Source organism: Clarias gariepinus, chromosome 20, assembly GCF_024256425.1.
Source record: "Clarias gariepinus isolate MV-2021 ecotype Netherlands chromosome 20, CGAR_prim_01v2, whole genome shotgun sequence".
NCBI lineage: Eukaryota > Metazoa > Chordata > Actinopteri > Siluriformes > Clariidae > Clarias > Clarias gariepinus.
In genome coordinates this window covers 27,906,278-27,929,496 of record NC_071119.1, presented here as the reverse complement: position 1 = coordinate 27,929,496, position 23,219 = coordinate 27,906,278, and the positions used below count along the sequence as shown (strand labels likewise).

Sequence of the window (23,219 nt, the reverse complement as noted above, 5' to 3'; positions counted from 1 at the left end):
TATTTGGCGAAATGGTGTTAAATGCCGAATACGAGTCCACAAATAGGAGCCTAGCATACGTAGTTTTGTGTTCCACATAAGGTAGCACATCAACTACTGAATCCTCTGTCTATCTATTTGATCTGTATGCAAACTGGTAATGGTCCATTGTGTGTGGTAGAACATTCTTAATGCTCTTAATCACCAACCTCTCCAAGCATTTACCCGCTATAGCACCGGGCTGCTGCGTCTGTGTGCGACACTGCTATATTAGCTTTGTTTCACCTTAACTACCAAGCCATTCTTGGCTCTATTTTGGAAAGAGGGAATTTGTGTGTGTGTGTGTGTGTGTGTGTAAGCAACTGTCATAAGATTTTAGAGAGATAAGTACTGCTCTGCTCTTAAACCCTAGTTCAGCGATCAGTAGACGTGTTGTAATGCGGCTGGTTGGCCACCAGGTGTCAGCAGAGCAGAGACAGCAGTTAATGTGTGCGGTATTCACCTATGTAATGCTCTGACCACAGGAGGGCGCTGAGGGACGGGTTCGTCTATAACCAGGACATTGATATTCAGGATGTGTGCAGGATAAATGCCACTGCACTGAGGCGCTCGTGCTTAAGTGCTGCTGCTGTCGTTGCAGTTCAGGTGCACGTGGAGCCACGCCCATGTTAAACAGGCTCTCATATATCAAGGTGTTCCTAATAAAGTGGCCGGCGCGCGTGTGTATTACCTCATCAACATTTTTACATCACACTCTGCGCGCGTGGGTGTGTATAAGCGCGTGTCCTTCCCTCTCACGCGCGCACACACACACGCGCCCCCGCGTCTCTTTAAAACCGTTACATTGTTGCACTTAGGGAGAGAAAGAGTGACGTAATTTGACGCCCTGCCCGTAGCACGTGTACGGAGCGCGTTCACGTGTCGGGGACGCGCGGACACGAGGGCGAGCGCCGGTGGAGGATGTGTGTGTGAGAGAGTGAGAGTGTGTGTGTGTGTGTGAGAGTGTGTGTGAGAGGAGCGCTGGTGTTCCTGCTGCGGCTCATCACAGCCATGGAGCTGGAGGTGGAATCCGCCGAGTGAGTCTCGCGCGCAGGAGTGTGTGTGTGTGTGTGTGTGTGATGCATGCAAGTTTGCATTCAAAGCAATGCAACAGTGATGTTGGTGTTTGTCTGCACTGTTCTGTTGCATGATGTAGAGTCAGTCACGTCTCCTGTGTGATGCTCCTCAGGTCAGAGCGCTGTGTGTGTGTGTGTGTGTGTGTGTGTGAGTGAAACGACCTGTTACAGAAATGTCATGTTCATGCCGCAGTCATTAAAGGTTGTTTTTATGTGTTGGGTTTATCACTCCACACATTAAACTGTCTCATCTGTCAGGTGTGTGTGTGTGTGTGTGTGTGTGTGTGTTCCGCAGCTTCGAGAAAACATCTGTAGATAAATAGATGGAAGGCTGATGGGTCTTTAATCATGTTTTAACTCCTAAGTGCTGACACTGTGGCCTCGGACCATCAGGGTCGAGGGTTCAATTCCCACCTCGGGGTCTGTGTGTGTGTGTGTGTGTTCTCCACACTCTCGTATGTTTCCTCCGGGGACTCGGGTTTCCTCCCACAGTCTCAGGCTAATTATTGTACAATTGGGAATAAACATAACGCTGATCTCCTCCGGACTACAGAGGTTCCGTGATGGATCATGTAGTGTGTAGTGAGAAGCCCTTCACTCCTGGACCGTGTGTGTGTGTGTGAGAGAGAGAGCTGATCTCACACTGCTCTTTAAAGCCGTGTAAAGACAAACCTGTTTACACCGGAATAAGAGGTTTTGTTCATCACCGAGGAGGAACGTGAGGAGCTGAGAGGAACCGGAGTGTAGAAGAACGTGCAGCTGCAGGAGCTTCATCACTTCATTACAGCTACCTGGGGTTTAAACACACACACACGGAGAAATCAATCAGTAAAGATTCCTGTAGTGTAGGAACGTCTGTGGAGTTACAGTAACAGGTAGCCAAGACGGAAAATTTCAGTCAGATTTAGTTTCTGTTTAATTAAATGAAACCTAAATTTTAGTTAAATAAATTTAAATTGCGTTAATGTTTTAAATTATTGGTGGTTTTAATGTTCTATAGAAAATTTGTTAATTATTGTTATGTGTGGTTTGAAAACTAAAAACAATACAATAAAATATATAAAAATAATTTGAAATATTATATAGGTATTATTATTATTAATATAGTCATATTTTTATCTTTATCACTATAATTATTTAATGATGGTTACAAACGTTTATAATGCATTATCTAATAAATATATGTTTTAGTATTTCTTTTAGGTTTTAGTCTTCTATAGGACGTTTCTTATTTACAGCTGTGTGTGGTCTGAGAAATAAAATCAATAAAAACATTAACATTTATTTTAAAACATACTGTATTATATTATTCGTATTATTATATGTATATGTATTATATAGTTATCACTATAATTATTTAGTGATGGTTGCATACATATATAAAACATTTAATGTAATATAAGTCCCTTTATATAAAATTTATTGATTACAGCAGCGTTGGGTTTGAGAAATAATATAAATATTAAATAAAATAATTGAAAATATTTACATTAATTAATAATAATAATAATAATAATAATAATAATAATCTTCTATGTAGTTATCACTATTTAATGAATTCTTCAGTTACTTCCCATTTTTCATAAACTGTATTTTGTTTTCGTTGTGTTTTATGGAGATTTATTTTTTTATTATTTATTTTTATATAAAATTTTCATTTGTAATAATTATGTATATTTTATCATTCTTTAAATCCTTTTTTTTTTTTTTTTCTTCTCTTTTTTATTACATTACACACACTGTATTCTTCTTTACTGGTCTGTAGTGCAACAGGTGTGTGTGTGTTTGTGTGTGAGATGCTTTAAGTGGGTCATGAACTTATGTCCTGAATGATGCAGAAGGTTAGATCAGACCTGACAGCTTGTGTGTGTGTGTGTGTGTGTGTGTGTGTGTGTGTGTGTGTGTTGTCTCGGGGCAGTGTGATCCGGCTGATCATGCAGTACCTGAAGGAGAACAATCTTCCGCGCACACTGGCCATGCTGCAGGAGGAGAGCATGGTGGCGCTGCACACAGTGGACAGCATCGAGAGCTTCGTGGAGGACGTGAACGCGGGCCGCTGGGACGCCGTGCTGCGGGCCATCCAGCACCTGAAACTCCCCGACGAGCTGCTCATTAACCTGTACGAGCAGGTGAGAGGCTCAGGGACGCGACTCAGCTCCAGCACACGCGCGTCACAGGACGATAGAAACCTTTTATCTTCCAGTTTTGAGACTCTGATGTTGTATCTCACATCTCTGTGTTTGTGTTCCACAAGTCCTGTTTCTTCACCAAATGTGTTTATGGTGTTTTTTTCCAAAGTGCTTGATCCTGGTCTCCACACACACACACATACACACACACACACACACACTGCTCCAGTGAGACTCAGTTTATTGAATTCTTTCAGGATGGACTTTAGTGCAGTTTGTTCTCACTGATGTTGTTACTGATTAGACGTCCGACAGCTTCAGTGATCCAGTGTAGGATGAGATTCTCAAAGGCTTCTAAAAGATTTTGATTTCAGATTTAATCGTGCTTAAGAGGACGTCTTAATCTGGAGGAATCTTGTTGTTTTTTTCCCCCACGTGGTGATTGATGAAGAGATTTACCACGTAATGTATTTAAACACCGCGCAGGTCAGGAAGGTTTCTCCAGCTTAGGGTGAGGACGTGTGTACACGGGAGCTGCTGCTGTAATCATGAAGGTCCTGTGCTCCTCTCACCATCTGCTTATCTCTGAATATTTCCCACCAGGTGGTACTGGAGCTGATCGAGCTGAAGGAACTGGGAGCAGCGGGTTGTTTATTGACTCAGACGGACCCCATGATCATGCTGAAACACACGCAGCCTGAACGATACGCCAAACTGGACGCTCTGCTCACAAACAAGAACTTCGACCCCAGTAAGGTAGGTGTGTGTGTGTGTGTGTGTTTTAAACTCACTGGAGCATACGGTTTGTAAACTTGTACCGCTGCATGAAAGTAGGTGGAGTTTCTGTAACGAGTGGGCGGAGCCAGCGTATGGCTTAAACTATACTCTCTTCTCTTGGTGCTTTGGCACCTGAATTCAAATTTTTGCGTCCAGATGAGTTTTTGGAGACAGCACCTCTTTGCTAACCCGCGGTCTTAATTTATTTACTCAATTTCACTCTCTCACTCTGTATTGCTGAAGGTTTACCCAGAAGGCAGCAGTAAAGAGAAGAGCAGGTTGGCTATCGCTCAGGCGCTGATCGGAGAGGTCAGTGTGGTTCCTCCGTCTCGCCTCATGGCTCTGCTTGGGCAGGTGGGTTCTCATCTGTCGGGAAGCTTCATATCTTTAATTACCAGTGAATTAGTTACCAAGTTAGTGTAGATCTCAGAGCGTCCCCAGTGTGTGTGAGTTTTACTCCTCCTTCAAACATGGCATTTCAGTGTTTATGTGAATGAGCTAATGCTGAGACACGCACATTAGGGGGAAAAAACAATGATAAACTGGTAAAAACAAAACCAGCTTGTTACAGAACGTTTAATTACCCCCGCCTGAGGTTTTTCCGCCCCACCGAGTGTCCGTCTTCTCCACACAGGGTCGTCTGTGTGAGAGCGCTCTCTACAGGCTGCAGGAGACCAAAGCACTCAGGCAGTTCGGATCGTTAGCCATGCTGGTAAGTGAAGCGTGACCTTACTCCCTATCGCGCGTCTCTGCTGTAACCTCCTCCTCTGTACGCGAGACTGTCTTGTCTTTATCTGTCCCCTCCACCAGTCTCTGAAGTGGCAGCAGCACCAGGGTCTCCTGCCCCCCGGCATGTCCATAGACCTGTTCCGGGGCAAAACCATGATGAAGGACCTGGAGGAGGAGCGCTTCCCCACCCAGCTCAGCCATCTTCTCAAGGTAGAGTGACAAAACACGAACGACCCCGGGTCCGATGGAGCCGTAACAGGACCGGGTCTTTCACCTCCAGAACCCGGGGAGTGAAGCGTGCCAGTGTTGGAGAGATGAGCTGCAGCTTTCATGCAGGAATAAATTAGTGGTTTATACAGAAGATGAGTCACTGTACCTTACAGCAGGAATCCGTTAATGGGGATTTAAAGGAACGCTGCAGTTTCCTGACCCGGACGTATACAGCAATAAGTTTAAAAAAAAATTCAGACAGCAGGTGTTTACGGCTAGACAGCACGCAGGAACCGTGTCACTGCTCAGACGAGACAGACGCCAGATAACAAACACACTTTTAACACAACAATGTATAACAGCCTGTTTTGGTTTTAAACAGCCTTAGACTTTTATTCTGAGTCATTTTTTAAATATCCTGTTAACACACACACACACACACACACACACACAGGGTGGCATAATTGTTTTGTAGGCCCGAGGCCCCCTCTCTCAGATGGTCGTCATGGTGACTCACCGCACCTCCTGATTGACGGCCTCAGGGTGACAGTAGCTCCGCCCACCAACACATATGACCTTTCACCCTAAGCACCATGATATCATTATAGTGTGGGTGTGTGCTAACTTAATGCTAATATACTTTCTCTGGTGGCCAGCGCTTATACTCGCCCACACACACAGGATAAGAAGTGATTACAGCGCTGAGCGATGCATGAGTCTCTCAGCTCTAATATATTTTAATAAGTTTATAATTTAATATAAAGTGCAGTGTGGTCTGTTAGTTAATTAATCAGAATATCTTTATTATTATTATTATTATTATTATAACTCGGGGGTTTACGTCAGTGCAAAGTCAGCGCAACGCCGTCTTAACACGTCCAACGCTTTAGCTCAGAAACGTCCTGCAACACACCAACAAACAAACAAATAGTATAATTACGCTGGGCTGCTTATATTGGAGCCAAATTAATAATAAGAGAGGGAATTAATAATTAATAAATATAATAATAAATATAATAATTTATAAACTATACTGTAAATACATAGCAAGACAATTTTGAAAACAATGAACCTACACTCGACATACCTAATAGTTTGTTTAAATGTGATACAACTTACTTTTAGAGGAAGAATGAGGTTAATGTTTTATTTTAAGACTTAATTTGTTCAAGAATTTGATAAGTTTTATTATTTTATTATATTTTCTTGTACGTACATTTATCCATAAAACGTAGACCCTTGATGATGCATTAAGATAAATTAAATTTTATTTGTACTTTAAATTCATGTTTTTTATATAAACCTTTAACATATTAAAACTATATTTTATAGTTTAACATATAAACTACAGCACAGAGAACCACCGACTAAAATAAAACATTTTAATATTAAAGTGTCCCACTGATCCCACCTTAATACAGCCCGGAGTAAATGTAATATGTGTGTGTGTGTGTGTGTGTGTGTGTGTGTGTGTTACAGTTTGGGCCGAAGTCGCATGTAGAATGTGCTCGGTTCAGTCCGGATGGTCAGTATCTGATGACGGGATCGGTGGACGGATTTATCGAGGTTTGGGATTACACCACCGGGAAAATCTGCAAGGTGAGGACGAAATGTTTCTCATTAAGTTCCTATGAACAGGAACCTCAATTCTACTTTGAAGTTTTAAATACTTTGAATTCTACTTTCTAAACATAGTGCGTGTCAAGTAGTTTGTGCAAGTTTTAGCCCCGCCCAGTCACTTTCAGGATTAAACCAGAACTTTTATAATAATTTAGAAAATAACCACACACACACACACACACACACACACACACACCTCTATAGAATCCACTATTCTGTACTGTCAGAAATTAACCTATAAAAGTATGTTTTTAGAAATAAAATGCGCACACACACACACACACACACACACACACAGACTTTCCCGTTTAGTTCCGCGCTCTTCCTCTCTCTGGAGTGAACCTCTGAGGTGTGTTATGTGGGTCACCCTGAGCGTCTCTGACGTCTGTCCTGCACACGCGCGTTCCAACCGCCAAAAATAACGCCGGCCGACTTCTCACTTTTACAGTAGAGCGCACTGAGGGATCGCTGAGGTGTGTTTACAGCCGTTATACCTTCACACCACGGAGCAGGATGACCCGCGCTACACACTCACACACACACTCACACTCACGAAATGAAGCTTAAAAAAACTATAATGATGAAAATTTGAACTTGAAAAAGATTGAAATGTAAATTAGTTATTTGCTGTAATATTGGTGTAAAAGTGTAATAATAATACATTTAAAACCAATCCTTTAAAACTTTAAATAAAATTGTATATAATGAATATTAATGAATATGTCATACAATGTAATATGTTATATTAGGTTTAAGGAATATTAATGAACAAGTCATGGGTTTTGAATATTATTAAGAATTCTGTTGATAAAGTGTGTGTGTGTGTGTGTGTATAGGATTTAAAGTATCAGGCTCAGGATAACTTCATGATGATGGACGAGGCGGTGCTCTGCCTGGCGGTGAGTCACGACAGCGAGATGGTGGTGTCCGGGGCTCAGAATGGAAAAATACAGGTACTTCACCTCCACCTCCAACTTGATCTCCATCTCCACCTTTACCTCAACCTCAACCTGAACTCCATCTCTACCTCAACCTCCAACCTGAACTCCATCTCTACCTCCACCATCTAACCCCCAACCTGATCTTCACCTCTACCTCCAACCTGATTTTAACCTTCTCCTTTACCTCAACCTCCAACCTGATCTCCACCTTTACCTCAACCTCCAACCTGATCTCCATCTCTACCTCAACCTTCAACCTGAACTCCATATCTACCTCCACCATATAACCCTCAACCTGATCTTCACCTCTACCTCCAACCTGATTTTAACCTTCTCCTTTACCTCAACCTCCAACCTGATTTCCATCTCCACTTCTACCTCCAGCCTGATCTCCACTTCTACCTCAACCTCCAACTTGATCTCCATCTCCACCTTTACCTCAACTTTCAACCTGATCTCCACCTCCACCATCTAATTCCCAACCCGATCTCCACCTCATCCTCCAACCTGATTTTCACCTTCTCCTTTACCTCAACCTCCAACCTGATCTCCATGTCCACTGCCACCTCGAACCTGATCTCCACTTCTACCTCAACCTCCAACCTGACCCCATCTCCACCTCTACCTCCAGCCTGATCTTCACTTCTACCTCAACCTACGACTTGATCTCCATCTCCACCTCTACCTTAAGCTCCAAACTGATCTCCAACCCGATCTCCACCTCCACACTAACATACAATCGGATATTTACCTCTACCCCAACCTCAAACCTGATCGCAACTTCCACCATCCAACCTACAACGTGATCTCCACCTGCACCCCAACTTCCAACCGGATCTCCAACCTGATCTCCATCTCTACCCCAACCTCCAACCTGATCCCCACCTCCACCATCCAACTTGATCTCCACCTTCACCTTCACCCCCAACTCCACCCCGACTTCCACCTCCATCACCTTCTCAACCACCAGTACCAACTTGACCTTCACCCCAACCTCCAACATGATCTTCATCTCCATCTCAGTGCTCACTTCCACCTCAGACTCCATTTCAGTATTTATGAGGGACTTCACTGACGTATCTTCCAATGTAAAAGGGTTTTCAGAGTGTCTGTCTGTTACAATCCCTATTATTATTATTAAGTCAAACAGTCCGTGTCTGAATTCCATGTTCTTGGTCCGGTTATTCTTCTCAACTATTTCTCTTCTCAACGGTTATTTCTTCTTAATTTACAAATACTGAATTTGACAGAAACGTGTAGATACTGTGTGTGTGTGTGTGTGTGTGTGTGTGTGTGTGTGTGTGTGTTATTTTTGACATGGTCGTGTCTCCTCTCTCCAGCTCTGGAGGATTCGTAACGGTCAGTGTCTGCGCAAATTCGAGCGCGCCCACAGCAAAGCTGTCACCTGCCTCTGCTTCAGCAGGGACAACGGTCAGCTCCTCAGCGGCTCCTTCGACCATATCATCAGGTTTACACACACACACACACATACACACACACATCTCTTCCCTCATTCGTTCAGTTCTTCCTGAGAAATTCTACAGAGTGTAAAATGCTGGAAGGACAATCTGGATCTCACTGGGAGTCACTTTGCTTCTCTTAACAGTCTGCTTTCCCTTTACTGCAGTGTGTGTGTGTGTGTGTAGTCTGTCTGAGCTGATGGTGTGTATGTGGGTCTGTAGGTGTTCAAACTAACATTGCAGGTTATAATGATGTATTTTCACAAAACAAGGATATGAGTTTTTACTGAGTTCATGGTTGTTTAGAGCATCATGTGACATGTAGGTGCATCAAGACAACTGTGTGACCTTAGCACAGAATAAACACCCTCTCTAGACCATAAATTGGATAATCAGGTCATGCTAACAGAAGTATAAATGGGATTTTACAGGGATTTAATTTCAGGAGTAGAGTCACAGCCTCTGTACTCACACAGTGTAGAAGAATGTAAGCGTTCCTGATCAGCGTTAGGTTTCTGGATGATGCATCACGTTAAACCGTTACCTCTCCTAGTTTTGTCTAAATGAGTGAACCTCTCCAGTGATGAACAGAATCTGAGCGTCACCCACTCTCGCTGTCTCTCACTAACCAGCCTGACGTTAGCAGTTCTGCAGAATCAGTGCTAGGCTCTTGGTCTGTGTGTGTGTGTCTGTGGGTGGGTGGAAGGAATTCTGATTTTCCACGTGCACTCCAGCAACGGAGGAGGAAGAAAGAAAGATAGCATGTTTCTATTCCTATCTGAGGAAAGCGAGATGGTTCTGGCGGATGCAGCTGCTTCGCTACGTCAGTTTCTAAGCAAGCGAGAGAGAGAGAGAAAAAAGGCAGGAAGGAATGATTAGTTTAGTAATTGGGTTCTTATTGAAACACAAAAACTCCTCAGTCAGGCTGAATCAGATGTGCATGGCGCATGACTCAACACATAAATGCCACACGGGCACAAAAGCAGATGAGTAGGTTTGAATATATATATATTTTAAAGAAGACTGTTGCGTATCTTGTGTTTGAATAGACTAATCAGTGTTTAAATCCATCAGACTCCACGGACTGAAATCAGGAAAGATGCTGAAGGAGTTCCAAGGTCACACTTCCGGCATAAACGACGTCATCTTCTCACACAACGGCCAGTTTGCCGTTAGCGCCTCAGCAGATGGCACGGTGAAGGTGAATCTGCATTACATTTGCATACAGACCCTGATGGACGATTACACCCCTCTCCTCCTCTCTCCTCTCCTCTCCGCTGGGGCATTAAAACTGATCCTCTGCTTCTCAGATCTGGAACGTACACACGGCAGAATGCACCATTACCATCAAAACTCCTGATGTTCCAGAAGGATCTGACATTACGGTTAACAACGTGGTTCTGGTACCCAAGAACCCGGAGCACTTTGTGGTGTGTAACCGGACCAGCACTGTGGTCGTCATGAACGTCCAGGGCCAGGTAACTGCATCTGCGTCCCGAGATCTTGTGACGCGACTTGGACTCGACCTGCTGACTGGAATTTGCTGATGACTTGGACTGGAGAGCTGCTGACGTTGTCACTCGACTGGGTGAGCTCTTACCACAAATTGGTTGAATTAGACTCCATGAGGCCCTAACTTGCAACGTGACAAAGACAAGACTTGACTTGGACTTTCTGAGCCGCTGACTCGAGACTCAACTTGCATTTAAGAGCTGCAGAGACTCATAGACTAAGACTCTATGAGTCAATGACTTCAAGTTGGACTAGAAAGTTGTTGACTTTTGATGAGACTTGGACTCGGAAGCTGCTGCCTTTGTGACGTGACTCGGATAATCGTAACTTCCTACTTATCATAAAATGTGCAAACTGTCTTTGATTGTTTCTGACTTAGGTAACATCTAGGGTTTGAAACCAAACTTTGAGACTTGACTCGAAAACAGCTGTTTTGCTTCACCACTCTGCTCTTGAGTCGACTTGAAGTCCAAAGAGCTGCTGATGTTGTGCCTCAGCTTGTAGATGAGGACTGCTGACTTGTAGCACAACTTGGACTTTATTTGTAATAGACACAGGTTTCCATTCAGTGTTTTCATCATGTGTGTGTGTGTGTGTGCGTTAATGCCCCAGCTGAAATACCCTTCAGGTAACGTATAATTTCATCACTCATACTCCGTGTGTTTCACACCTTATATGAGGTCACATTGGGGGAAGAATCTAACTGGCTTGTTTAAACCCTGGCCTTTACAACAAAAATTGTTGTTTTTTGTTTGTTTTGTAGCCACACACACACACACACACATACCGGAGAATTTTTGAGTCTGTGTATGTGCCCTTGAAATGACCTTACTGTTCCTGGCCAATTGCAGTGCTCTCAGGTGCAGATCATAAATCACCGGGATTAAACAATAAAAACGATCAGAATGAAGCATCAGATAATTCTGGGGTTCCAGAGCTGAATTTAGAGAGTTAACAAATTTAGAAAAATGCTGTGGTCTAAACTCCAGAGGCCGAGGCGATCGTCTCTCCCACACTTTTCATCGCTCGGCTGCTTGCTGACTCACTCGCTCTCTTAACCTCCTCCGCCTCCTCAATCTTCCATTCCATCTGCTCTCTTGCTCTCGCTCTTCCTCTCTTCCTCCCTCGCATTCTCTCTCTCTCTCGCTCTCCTTTTCTCTGTCTAAGGTGCTGAGGAGTTTTAGCTCAGGAGTGAGAGAGGGAGGAGACTTTGTGTGCTGCACGTTGTCTCCTCGCGGAGAGTGGATCTACTGCGTGGGAGAGGACTACGTGCTGTACTCCTTCAGCACCATCACCGGAAAGCTGGAGAGAACTCTGACGGTACGCTTCCGTCCTCGGGCCTTCGTTAGTTTCCCCTTTCTGTAAATGTAAACGCGTATGATAGGAGTTCGGGCGTCTGGTCATGAACGCACTTTATTAGTGTGAGGAAACTTTTAGAGGAGAGCTAAACTTCCTGAGGACAGCTAGCCACCGCCGGTTATGTGTTTTAGCTCATTATTTTCTTAACTCTGACAGTCTCGGTGAAAAAAAATATATATATATTGGCTTGTTAGCCGAGTCAGCGCTTTTGGCTCGCTAGCGACCTGTCCGTGTGGGGTTCGGCTCTTGCATGCCTGTCACTTTTTAACAAGGCGTACGTTATTGAACTAGCGAGGAAACAAAAGACAAGCCTTAATTCTAATCAGTTTTTTTTGTAAAGAACTTTTAACATTATTGAAGAAAGTGACTGTAGCTGAAGGAATAAAATCTCAATCCAATTCCTTTTAAAGCCATGATAGTTAAAAGTGTTCCATGATGATGCTGAATTTCAATAACTCCACTAACTAATATCTGGAGATTGTTGCATTACACCGTACCGTTTGGACGTGGCATGACTCCGGACAGATTCGTTCTTTGCACTGAACGCTCTTCAGTCTCGAGTCTATATTAAGCACCAGAGCCCTAACTTCCTCCTCCTACGCCTCCACAGGTGCACGAGAAGGACGTGATTGGCATCACCCACCACCCTCACCAGAACCTGATCGCCACCTACAGCGAGGACGGGCTGCTGAAGCTCTGGAAGCCGTGACCCTCCGCGAAACACGCTTCACGTGAACTCATCAACAGTCGTCATCCGTGCTGATCCCGTGGTACGTCTGTTCATCCAGATGTCTGGAGTCGTGCATCGAGTTTCCCAGGTTTCGGAAGTCTCCCATTCCAGAGACGCTGAAGATCACGACAGACTTAACCTTCACCTGTAACACTTGTGTCCGAGTCTCGCTGATCTTCTGTCACAGAAAACCAACCCTGCGAGATTTCTGTACAGTGAAACGTGGAAAAACTAAACACGATCAGTAGTTCATTATGTTTCTGAATCGCATGAAACCGAACTATAATTGCAGTTTTTCTGTAAAAAGTTCCGACGCGACTGATTTCTTCCTCCAAAGAAGGAAAGAAAGACGAGTCAAAGTTTGTTAATATTTCCACTTATTAAACTTTATCACCGTCCCTCTACTGTATAAAGGCTGCATGATGATGGTGTGGACATGCTGTTCATGAGCAGTTCTGTGTGTGTGTGTGTGTGTGTGTGTCTGCATGCCAGCACTCTCTCTATCTCTTTCCGTGTAAAACCTCGACTTCAACCTTTGTGCTCTGACATCAGTATCCCTGACACTTTGTTTTTCTTTAAGGAAAGCGGTGTATTTATTTCTGGAATATTATAAAAGCCAGGTGGTTTTTGTAACCAGCGACAATAATGTAGCTAACGAGAGACGTTCGGCTGCTTCCACACTCTGCATTTGATTTTTTGGTTGAAACTTTGGTTAAAGGTATAGAAAAGCACAGAGCGGCTGATTTCTCACCTGCTGACCAACGAGACTGCAAACTCGGGGCTAAAAATTAATTAAACAAGAGGAGAGAGGGAGAGAGAGAGAGAGAAAAGGCAGAAGGACCACAAACCTCACGGATCAGATCGTATTAAAAGGTTGAGATTAACCCAAAAACACGGAGACAAATCATTTCGCTTGTTACTTATTGACTGTAAAGAACGTTTAAAGTGAAGAACTTTGCGGAATTCAATAAACATTCATGCTGTGCAGTGATTAAGTGAAATCTTAAAATATTAATCGTTAAATTTAATTGCAGTATGAGGTGTGATGACGCAAGGTTTTAATTTCCTACGCATGTATTGGCGTAACATTGAATAATAATAATAATAATAATAATTAAATCTTCTTGATCTGGAAAAACATGTGTAATAAAAATTAGGCAATTTTGTGCAAGTACGGACGTCAATAATTACACTGAACCACCTGCTGATGTGATTTGGCTTTTTTCACTACAGCCCAGGCAGGATTTTTCAGTGCAATCTGGCAACCCTGATGAGATAAATGAGTGCACGATCGCATCACAGATCGACTTCCGTCCGTCAAACTGATGTTCACATGTTCTGTTAGCTTTTTTTTTTTTTTAAAGCAAACTACAGTAGATTCTCAATGTAACCCATTTTTAAACCGGTTGCCTGATAGAACACAGATTCCACACATCGCTGTAGAATTATTTCTTAATTTCGAGCATATGTTTATACTTTTTTTTTTTCTCTAAAAGCTCAGTTTTTAAATAAAACCTATGCAACTGTTAATCATTCCACATTCGATAATCTGCAGTTTTTTTACTGGAGCTACAACGTTGTGTGTATCTTTGGAAAACTCTGGTACGTGATGTGACGCACCACAGCAACAAAGAGCTCCTCATCATCACTCATAATTATAAGAAATCTCGTCTAGACAGGCTAAGCTACAGTAGGCTAGGCTAGTCAGTTAGCCGATGCTAGCCCGGACCGCCGGTTCCATCGCGATCGTCACATGAACAACGCCGAGTGTGAAAGCAACGCTGGCGAGGAGTCTAACACGAGGAGGCTTCAGTGTACTCAGGTGTGAAGGATTGGTGTGTTTTAACACCTGACACACACTGGGCATGAAAATTAACACTGGTGTGTGTGTGTGGACGCCGGGTTCAGGTGATTTTACTATGTAAATGCATTAAGTGTTGAAACGGTGAAATTTTATTCCTGATCTCAATATCAACCAGATGTTTTTACCTCCATCATCATCATCAACCTTCGTAACACTCTGGGTTTGTTATGTTTTCCAGCCTAAATGGGCGTCTGGACGTATGAAATAAATTAATCCTCCTGCATGTTATGCAAAACTTTAACTGTATTTTTCTTATTTGGTTATTTTTTTATGTATATTTCTGTTTCAGCTGTATTATATGTATTTATGTGTGTGTATATTAACTAAAACTTTCAGAATTTCATGAGATCTCATTTTTTGTCTGTAAAGGTACAGAAGAACACTCAGTTCTGCTAGTATTAACTAAAAGAATGTTATTCTGAGTAAAACTACAAGAATTAACATTAGTGTTCTTTATGTTAACACACTTTATATAATTTAAAGCAGAAAGAAATATCTAAATATAATAATATAATATATCTAAGTGACGCTCTGTCTTTGTGTGTATAAATCATGTAAACCAAAAAACCCACAAAAAAGGTAAAGGACAAAGAAAGATTTCAGTTTAATTCATAAGTTAAAGTACAAATAAAGTGTATTATTGGTCCTGATAATAAAGAGACCTGAAAGTACAAGAAATAACGAGCACATAAAAAAAGAACAGAATAATTTTTTTTTTTAACAAACATAACTATTTTAAAAAGTTATAATGGCATTGTTGTTGTTGTTGTCCGTCTCCTCTTCACCTGGACGTAAGGCCTCACTGATAAACATCCTTCAGCAGGCAGAAAGGACTGAAAGTAGGATTTGCTTTTAAACATTTTTACATCACAAGATTTCCGCTGCATAATCGTACTGATCGTGATTAGTGTAGGAAAGAGGAACACAGTTAAAATCAAAGGCAAATTAATTCACGTAAAAACTGACTGCAAATAAATACAATACAAATCAGATGTCAGTCTATTTATAGTGCAAATGCTGCTACCACGTGACGAATCAGACGAGTTATTGAGCCAGAATCTGTTTTCCTTTTTCTTTCTTCCAGTTTACGCTCACCAACACACACACACACACACAGATTAAAACAACTCACCTGTTACAGTAACACTGCTTTTTAACGTACAACTGAGGAAAATCTTTTGGCTTGTTAAATCACAGTATCCTTAAAATGTTAGAAACAAACAAACAAACAAAAAAACAAGTGTGGCTTTTAGTTTAGTTTTTTTTTTTTTTTTTTGCAGCCGTACGTTATCACTGTCTGACCTCGGCTGCGTTTGAACAGGAACATAAAGAAAGGACAAACACTGTACCTGTCTCGGTCACATGACTCAGGACAGGAGATTCTCCCCATGATTAAAAACACAACAAGACATTTGATCTAATTAAAAGGATGCGATCTCTCTGTCTCTCTTTCATTAACAAATTATTTAAAGACTGAGGTTGAGGGTTCGAGGCGGTGGCGGGAAGCTCTATGAGGTTTGGCACTGCACCCCCCCTCCTCCTCCTCCTGTGTGAAAGTCCTCGTCGTCCTCGTCCTCGACGTAGTGGTGACGCAGTCGCTCGTGGCTCAGATCACAGTCCTCCAGGTCGGCGTAGATGTACAGGTCGTTGTCCATGCTCTCGGGGTCGCTCTTCTCACGTATGGAGGGGAAATACTGCTCCAGCTGCTTCAGCTTGTTTACAGGCAGGAAGTTCGCCTCAGGGAACACCACCTGAAGAAACAAACAAACAAACAAACAAACAAAGAGTCTGAACTCGAACCAAATACTCCAGTGTATCATTTTATCCGTTTATTCTCACGTCAAGTGTTTATCGAATACAGCAGGAACTTCATTCATAAAAATGCGCACTTCAGTGAAAACACTCCAACAACAAAAACAACTAGATTATTAATCACGTTTGTTATTAAAGCTTCAAACTTTGACAAAATCATCAACATGTAACAAAAACTATTTAATAATTGAATAAAGTCTCATATAAAGTGAGGAATCAGGTTTTTGTATTCCAATACTTTTAACTCATTTCATATTAATAAATTTAATAATTTTTAAAGAAATACAAAAAAATAAAATAAATAAGACTTTGCATTAACACACAATGAGGCTGAATGCCAAACAGCTTCCTATTCACTATAAACCAAGGATTTAACGATACGCGATACTAACGGTTTGTTCTCCAGTTTTTTAGTTACTTTTTAGACAGATTAAAGTTTAACTAAAAAAAAACTAAATGGACAATGAAAAAGGGCAAGAATTGTCTTTTCAGTGATCATGAATGTAACTTGTGAACATACTGTATAAATGTCTACAACACATAAAAGACACACAACCTTTCTTTCTGAAATACTAAACAATACCAACAGTGTAACAAACCTACAGCCAAAAAACTGGCTGGTTTAAATCAGGTTTAATAAAGTTGTTAACGTTTGTGCACAGCACTTACATGAATGAGCTAACACCTAGCATGTTGCTAACATGAGCGTATCCAGATTATAATCACAGTTTAGTGCGGCATTATATTTAAAACTCTTCAGTCCTGTAGGGGGCGCTAATCAGGATAAAAAGGATTTTTTTTGTTGTTTTTTTACTTCACATAGTTTTAAACTTTTAAACAGTTGACTCACGTTGAAGGTGATGATGAGTCGACCTTTCTCGAAGGGCCGTCGGTACACGGGCATCCCCTCGCTCAGGACACACTTCTTATCACCTGGTCTGATCAACTCACCTGCAAACACAACAGCATTACAGCCGGAAACTCATCACCACACACACACACACGTAATTAATTAGGGACACGTACCCGGGTGTGAGGTGATGAGGAGAGTCCGGTCGTCCAGCGTTTGGACGGGTTTCTGGAAACCGCACAGAGACTCCACCAGCTGGACGTCCATGGTCATGGTCAGGTCTGTCCCCTGCCTGTGTGGGTCAAAGGTCAGATGATAAACGTTAAGACTTCAGTTAAAACCATACCCCCCCTTCTCCCACGAGTGTGTGTGTGTACCTGGTGAAGACGGGATGTGTGCTCTGCTCTAGGACAATGATGATGTCACCAGGTTCCAGTCCTGGCTCTTGGTCTCCTTCGCCGTGGAAAACAATCTTCTGTCCGTCTTTCATACCTGATCAACACACAGATTGGTGTGAACCTCACAGAACCTCCTTGGCTTTATAACCCGCTCATCGCTGCTCCCAGCTCCGCCCCCTCCTCCTCACCTTTATCCACGTGCACCTCCAGGATCTTCTTCTGCCGCAGGATCTTGCGTCCCGTGCAGGCTTTGCAGCGGTCGCGGTGGCTGAGGCGCTGACCCTGACCCCTGCAGCCGCCACACACGCTGGAGATCTGCTGCATCATGCCGGGGAGGAGCTGATGGAGCCGCACCTGGACGCCCGTGCCCCTGCAGGACGGACACACCTCCACCGCGCCTTTACGCCCGCCGCGGCCTAAAAGACACCACGATGTGACGAGCGCTCGTCAAAAGATGACAGGAAGGACATTCGGATGTGATCTTTAATCATAAACGACCGAGGGTTCACCTTCACATTTGTCACAGATGACCCTCTTCTGTACCGAGAGTTTCCTGGTCGCCCCGTTGTACAAATCCTCCAGAGACACGGTCAGCTGATGCACGATGTTCTTCCCTGAGGACACGAGACACACACACTGGGACAATCAGTAATTTACCAAATCCCTCACTCACTATCTCAAACACGGTTTGGGATTCGACCCCAGAACCCGGAGGTTAACGGAGCTGATATTCTAAAGTGTAAATATAAAGTAAATCTTGTTTAGTTTCTCAGTGTCACAGAGTATCACTAAGAGTTTAACACTAACTCTCACCTCCTGTTAATTACTGTTAATTTCCACCAAGTGTATGTGTGGGCGGAGCTAAATAACAAGTTAAATATAGAAACAAATTACAATCTGTTAAATAATAAATGTTGTCTGAGGAACTATTGTATAAAAGCGATATCACACTCGGTTGTGCTGTTGTGCTGAATATCAGCATGACTGGGATATCTTTACAGACGCTACAAAGCCGTGCTGATATTCAGTACAACAGCCCTCAGGAGAGCAGAAGAAGGACGGGGAAGAATTCTTATCACTGTGTCAGAAAGCTTGAATTTGGATTAATTTAAAAAGGTTTATTCTAAACAAATCAGGCTTTCTGTACATAAATCCAACAGAAACAGTGGAAAATAAAACCTGACGGTCATGTGATTAGAAGAAAGACCCTGCAGGAAGAACATTTATATTTAAATAAAGTGTTCAGAAAAACTGTTTTACATAATGAAATGTGTTTATTTTTTTTGTACGTTCTGAGCAGGAGTTTGTTTTGGTTTTCTTTATTTTTTAAACTGTCGTCCATCGTTAACACGGGGACGCGCTGGACGTACCTCTCCTCTCTCGCCGCATGCGACCCCCTCCTCCGAAGAACATGTCGAAAATGTCCAGTGGGGAGCTGAACCCTCCTCCCCCTCCCCCTCCGGTCCCTCCCTCTTTAATAGCGGCCTCTCCTCCCCGATCGTACACTTCTCTCTTCTGTGTGTCGGACAGAACCTCGTACACCTGGGAGATCTGTTTAAACTGGAGAGACATCAACCGCTCGCATCACAAACTCCGCCCACTTCCTGTTACGTTACAGATACAATTTAAAAACACGTTTAGGATGATGATGGTGGTGTAACATAACAGGGAAAATGTGAACGCAAATCTGTAAGAAATAACACGTCAATGTGTTTCTAAAGCAAATAAATAGACAAATTCATAACAATATACACTCACCTAAAGGATTATTAGGAACACCACACTAATACAGTGTTTGACCCACTATCGCCTTCAGAACTGCCTTAATTCTACGTGGCATTGATTCAACAAGGTGCTGAAAGCATTCTTTAGAAATGTTGGCCCATATTGATAGGATAGCATCTTGCAGTTGATGGAGATTTGTGGGATGCACATCCAGGGCACGAAGCTCCCGTTCCACCACATCCCAAAGATGCTCTATTGGGTTGAGATCTGGTGACTGTGGGGGCCATTTTAGTACAGTGAACTCATTGTCATGTTCAAGAAACCAATTTGAAATGATTGGAGCTTTGTGACATGGTGCATTATCCTGCTGGAAGTAGCCATCAGAGGATGGGTACATGGTGGTCATAAAGGGATGGAGATGGTCAGAAACAATGCTCAGGTAGCCCGTGGCATTTAAACGATGCTCAATTGGCACTAAGGGGCCTAAAGTGTGCCAAGAAAACATCCCCCACACCATTACAACACCACCAGCAGCCTGCACAGTGGTAACAAGGCATAATGGATCCATGTTCTCATTCTGTTTACGCCAAATTCTGACTCTACCATTTAAATGTCTCAACAGAAATCGAGACTCATCAGACCAGGCAACATTTTTACAGTCTTTAACTGTCCAATTTATGTGAGCTCGTACAAATTGCAGCTACTTTTTCCTATTTGTAGTGGAGATGAGTGGTACCCGGTGGGGTCTTCTGCTGTTGTAGCCCATCTGTCTCAAGGTTGTGCGTGTTGTGGCTTCACAAATGCTTTGCTGCATACCTCGGTTGTAACGAGTGGTTATTTCAGTCAAAGTAGTTCTTCTATCAGCTTGAATCAGTCGGCCCATTCTCCTCTGACCTCTAGCATCAACAAGGCATTTTCGCCCACAGGACTGGCGCATACTGGATGTTTTTCCCTTTTACACCATTCTTTGTAAACCCTAGAAATGGTTGTGCGTGAAAATCCCAGTAACTGAGCAGATTGTGAAATACTCAGACCGGCTCGTCTGGCACCAACAACCATGCCACGCTCAAAATTGCTTAAATCACCTTTCTTTCCCATTCTGACATTCAGTTTGGAGTTCAGGAGATTGTCTTGACCAGGACCACACCCCTAAATGCATTGAAGCAACGGCCATGTGATTGGTTGATTAGATAAATGGATTGATGAGAAATTGAACAGGTGTTCCTAATAATCCTTTAGGTGAGTGTATATTGATCAATAATTATTTTGTTTTTTACTTTCACTTCCACTGTCTTCAGCAGAGGAATAGTTAACATTCTGAGGTAAATTATTTACACCAGTATAATCCTGTTCACTACACAGTGTGTGTAATATAACAGTGCTGTAGCTCAGTCAGAGTGTGTGACGTGTTTAACAAACAAAAAAAGGGAAAAATAAATAAATAAATAAATACTGATAAATGCTGAAAGTGAATGTAAAGCATTTTAACAATTTACATTAAAAAGGAATTCTTCACTTTAAAAACTATTATAAAGTGATGAAACTGTAATAAAACGCTGCCTTAAAGTGTCTGAGATTAATAAACTCACACTGCGGCACATTAAGATGAATAAAGAACTATATAATATAACCAACATCCCTCCCACTCTCTCTCTTTCTCACACACACACCTTCTCTCCCTCGGCGGGGTTTTTATCCGGATGGTATTTCAAGGCCAGTTTGCGATAAGCCTTCTTCAACTCTTCAGGACTGGCGCTGGGCTTCACACCCAGGACGTCATAAAAGCCTGTCTCCTTCACCATGATGTCCAGCCGCGTGACTCGTCTGCACACAGAGACAGGAAAAGGTGGAGACCAGAATTTATGTCCATTTACTTTTATATGTATACGGTACAAGTACACAAATATAAAAATAATAAATAATGAGATACCAAATAATAAGATGAGAAACTGACTCCCCCGTGCGTGAGGAGGTTTTAAAGGGGTGTGTTTAATTAATACTCCTCACTAGTACATGGAAAGTCATGACTTCATTTCTCATCGTGATAAGTGTATAGAGTTTTATCTCACGGTTCGGGTTCGAGTCCTGCTTTAGGGTCTGTGTGTGTGTTGAGTTTGCATGTTCCTATTAACAACACTCACAACTGTCCTCGGACTGTTGGACTACAGAGGTTCATAGATTCACGGATGGATTGTTAGCATGCTAACACTAGCTAAACCGCTAAAAAAAGTCTGTGAGCGGTGCTTTGTGCATGTGAGTGCTTTGTGCATGTGTGTTAAAAATGTATTTTAAAAAATAATTTTAATTGTATTCACCTCCACCTGTCTAACGGACACAGCGACCCCGCGGCATTCGAACGCCCTGCCTCACAAAGTTTCATCTTAAGAACTGAAATTTTTGCAAGAAATTTGTCTCATCATACAAAACATATTCGAGCGAAAAAATTGTTTGAGTCAGTGGAAAACCAAAGTGAAGTTTGAATTTTATTTTTTGTGGGGTTTTGTTTTTCATCGTGTGAAGACGGAGCTCTAGTGTTAGTGAACATTATATCAAGAAGAAAAGGGAGACACTTTTAGCTTAGTTTGCCGAGAGAAATAATAAATTAATAAATAAAGTGAGGTTTACTGCCTATTTATTTCATATTTTACTTCATTTACATGTCTTTGCTTAATGTTTTGATTGTTTCGGATGCAAAAATATGATTATAGCGTTGGAAATTGGTAGTATTGGTAATATTTTTGGAAGGCTGTAACGGATTACCTGCATTTACATTAGTTCCTATGGGACAATGCGTTTCACAATACAACATTTCACCTCAAGAAGTCGCTTCCGGAATAAATTAAACTTATATAACCACCGGGATGTGTTAATTATTAGAGAATTACACCTATTTATATCATTAAAATGAGAAATGTGTGTTGTGTGAGAACAGCTGAAAGGTCACAAGGGGGCATAAACTTTTGCACTTTATGTGTAAGTATTTACACCTCTTTATGTTACCAAGTCAAATATTAGTAAAAAAAAAAAAACATCATACTAAACGTTATATAAAATAAATGTACTGTAATGTATATAAAGTAAATGTTTTATAGACATTACTGCAGGCTGGAATCTTGTGTATTTATATATATATAATGTTAGATTGTTAAATATTAGACATCTCTCAGAATACACCGTTACAAATCATGATCATACATATAAATACACATTTCTGTTATTGTGATTTTTAGATATAATCCACATTTTAGTGAAAATCGTGTTGCTTTAACCAGGCTCACGCGCTCAATCTAACCACGTTAACTGGCTATTAACTTCACGATAACTAGTCGTGTTAAACTACCACTCTCCACATCATTATTCATTTATTTTTTTAACATAATTCCTCTTACTGTGTGATGTAGTAAAGGCTCTTTTCTCATCGAACTGGGTTTCTCCTGTTCAACACACACACACACACTCAGCGTCTGGAACCTTCTCTACACACAGGATTTCCTAATGCTCGATACCGGGGACAGACTGCGCAAGCGCGGTTAACCTGACCGGAAGAAAGGCAAACGCGTCAACAGGGCGGCCATGCTGGAGAGGGCAACGATCCTACAGAAAGGTGGTAAAACTACAGAAAGGTGGTTAATATTAGAAAATATTAGAAAATATTTTTGGACAAAATGATGTGATGATGTGCATAAGACCTGCTTTCGCTTTCCTGACCTTTCCAATATTCCTACTTCATTTTGTTAAAAAGTTTATAAAAAAATGTTTACCTTATTTTTAGAACTGTATTTTAAAATGTTAGTTTTGTTTAAGTTAATATGTAACTGATTATTTCGTATAATTTCGCATGCATCTGTTCTAGACGGACCAGAACATATAGATGATATAATATGAGCCTTTAAAAAGATAGACGATTAAATGCGTAAAGGAGGAAAATACTGTAGTAATGTGCAAAATAAATTTTTATTTTTTTTGCCAAACATTAAAAAGGGCATAAAGAAAGAGAGAGAGAAAAAAA

At 41.8% G+C, this 23,219-nt stretch overlaps 2 protein-coding genes across 4 annotated transcripts; one reads left to right on the top strand and one right to left on the bottom strand.

The window, feature by feature from the left end:
• The first annotated feature begins 972 nt into the window (after positions 1-972).
• Positions 973-14,730, top strand: smu1b (SMU1 DNA replication regulator and spliceosomal factor b). 3 transcript variants are annotated; one of them, XM_053479551.1, is made up of 13 exons: positions 973-1,055; positions 3,013-3,223; positions 3,827-3,979; positions 4,244-4,354; positions 4,635-4,712; positions 4,811-4,939; positions 6,419-6,538; positions 7,396-7,512; positions 8,841-8,968; positions 10,035-10,161; positions 10,271-10,438; positions 11,640-11,792; positions 12,442-14,730. In XM_053479551.1, the coding sequence occupies exons 1-13, from the start codon at positions 1,030-1,032 to the stop codon at positions 12,538-12,540; spliced, it is 1,620 nt and encodes a 539-aa protein (XP_053335526.1). In that variant the 5' UTR covers positions 973-1,029; the 3' UTR covers positions 12,541-14,730. The 3 variants fall into 3 exon arrangements, with proteins under 3 accessions (XP_053335526.1, XP_053335527.1, XP_053335528.1); XM_053479552.1 differs by lacking the exon at positions 6,419-6,538; XM_053479553.1 differs by lacking the exon at positions 12,442-14,730 and having other exon boundaries at positions 11,085-11,750.
• Positions 14,731-15,011: 281 nt separating this feature from the next.
• On the bottom strand, positions 15,012-22,712 carry dnaja1 (DnaJ heat shock protein family (Hsp40) member A1). Its single transcript, XM_053479399.1, has 9 exons — positions 22,600-22,712; positions 20,881-21,034; positions 18,856-19,045; positions 17,995-18,099; positions 17,674-17,901; positions 17,465-17,579; positions 17,264-17,379; positions 17,088-17,188; positions 15,012-16,176 (listed from the first exon to the last, which is right to left on the bottom strand). The coding sequence occupies exons 2-9, from the start codon at positions 21,010-21,012 to the stop codon at positions 15,934-15,936; spliced, it is 1,230 nt and encodes a 409-aa protein (XP_053335374.1). The 5' UTR covers positions 21,013-21,034; positions 22,600-22,712; the 3' UTR covers positions 15,012-15,933.
• Between the last annotated feature and the right edge of the window lie 507 nt (positions 22,713-23,219).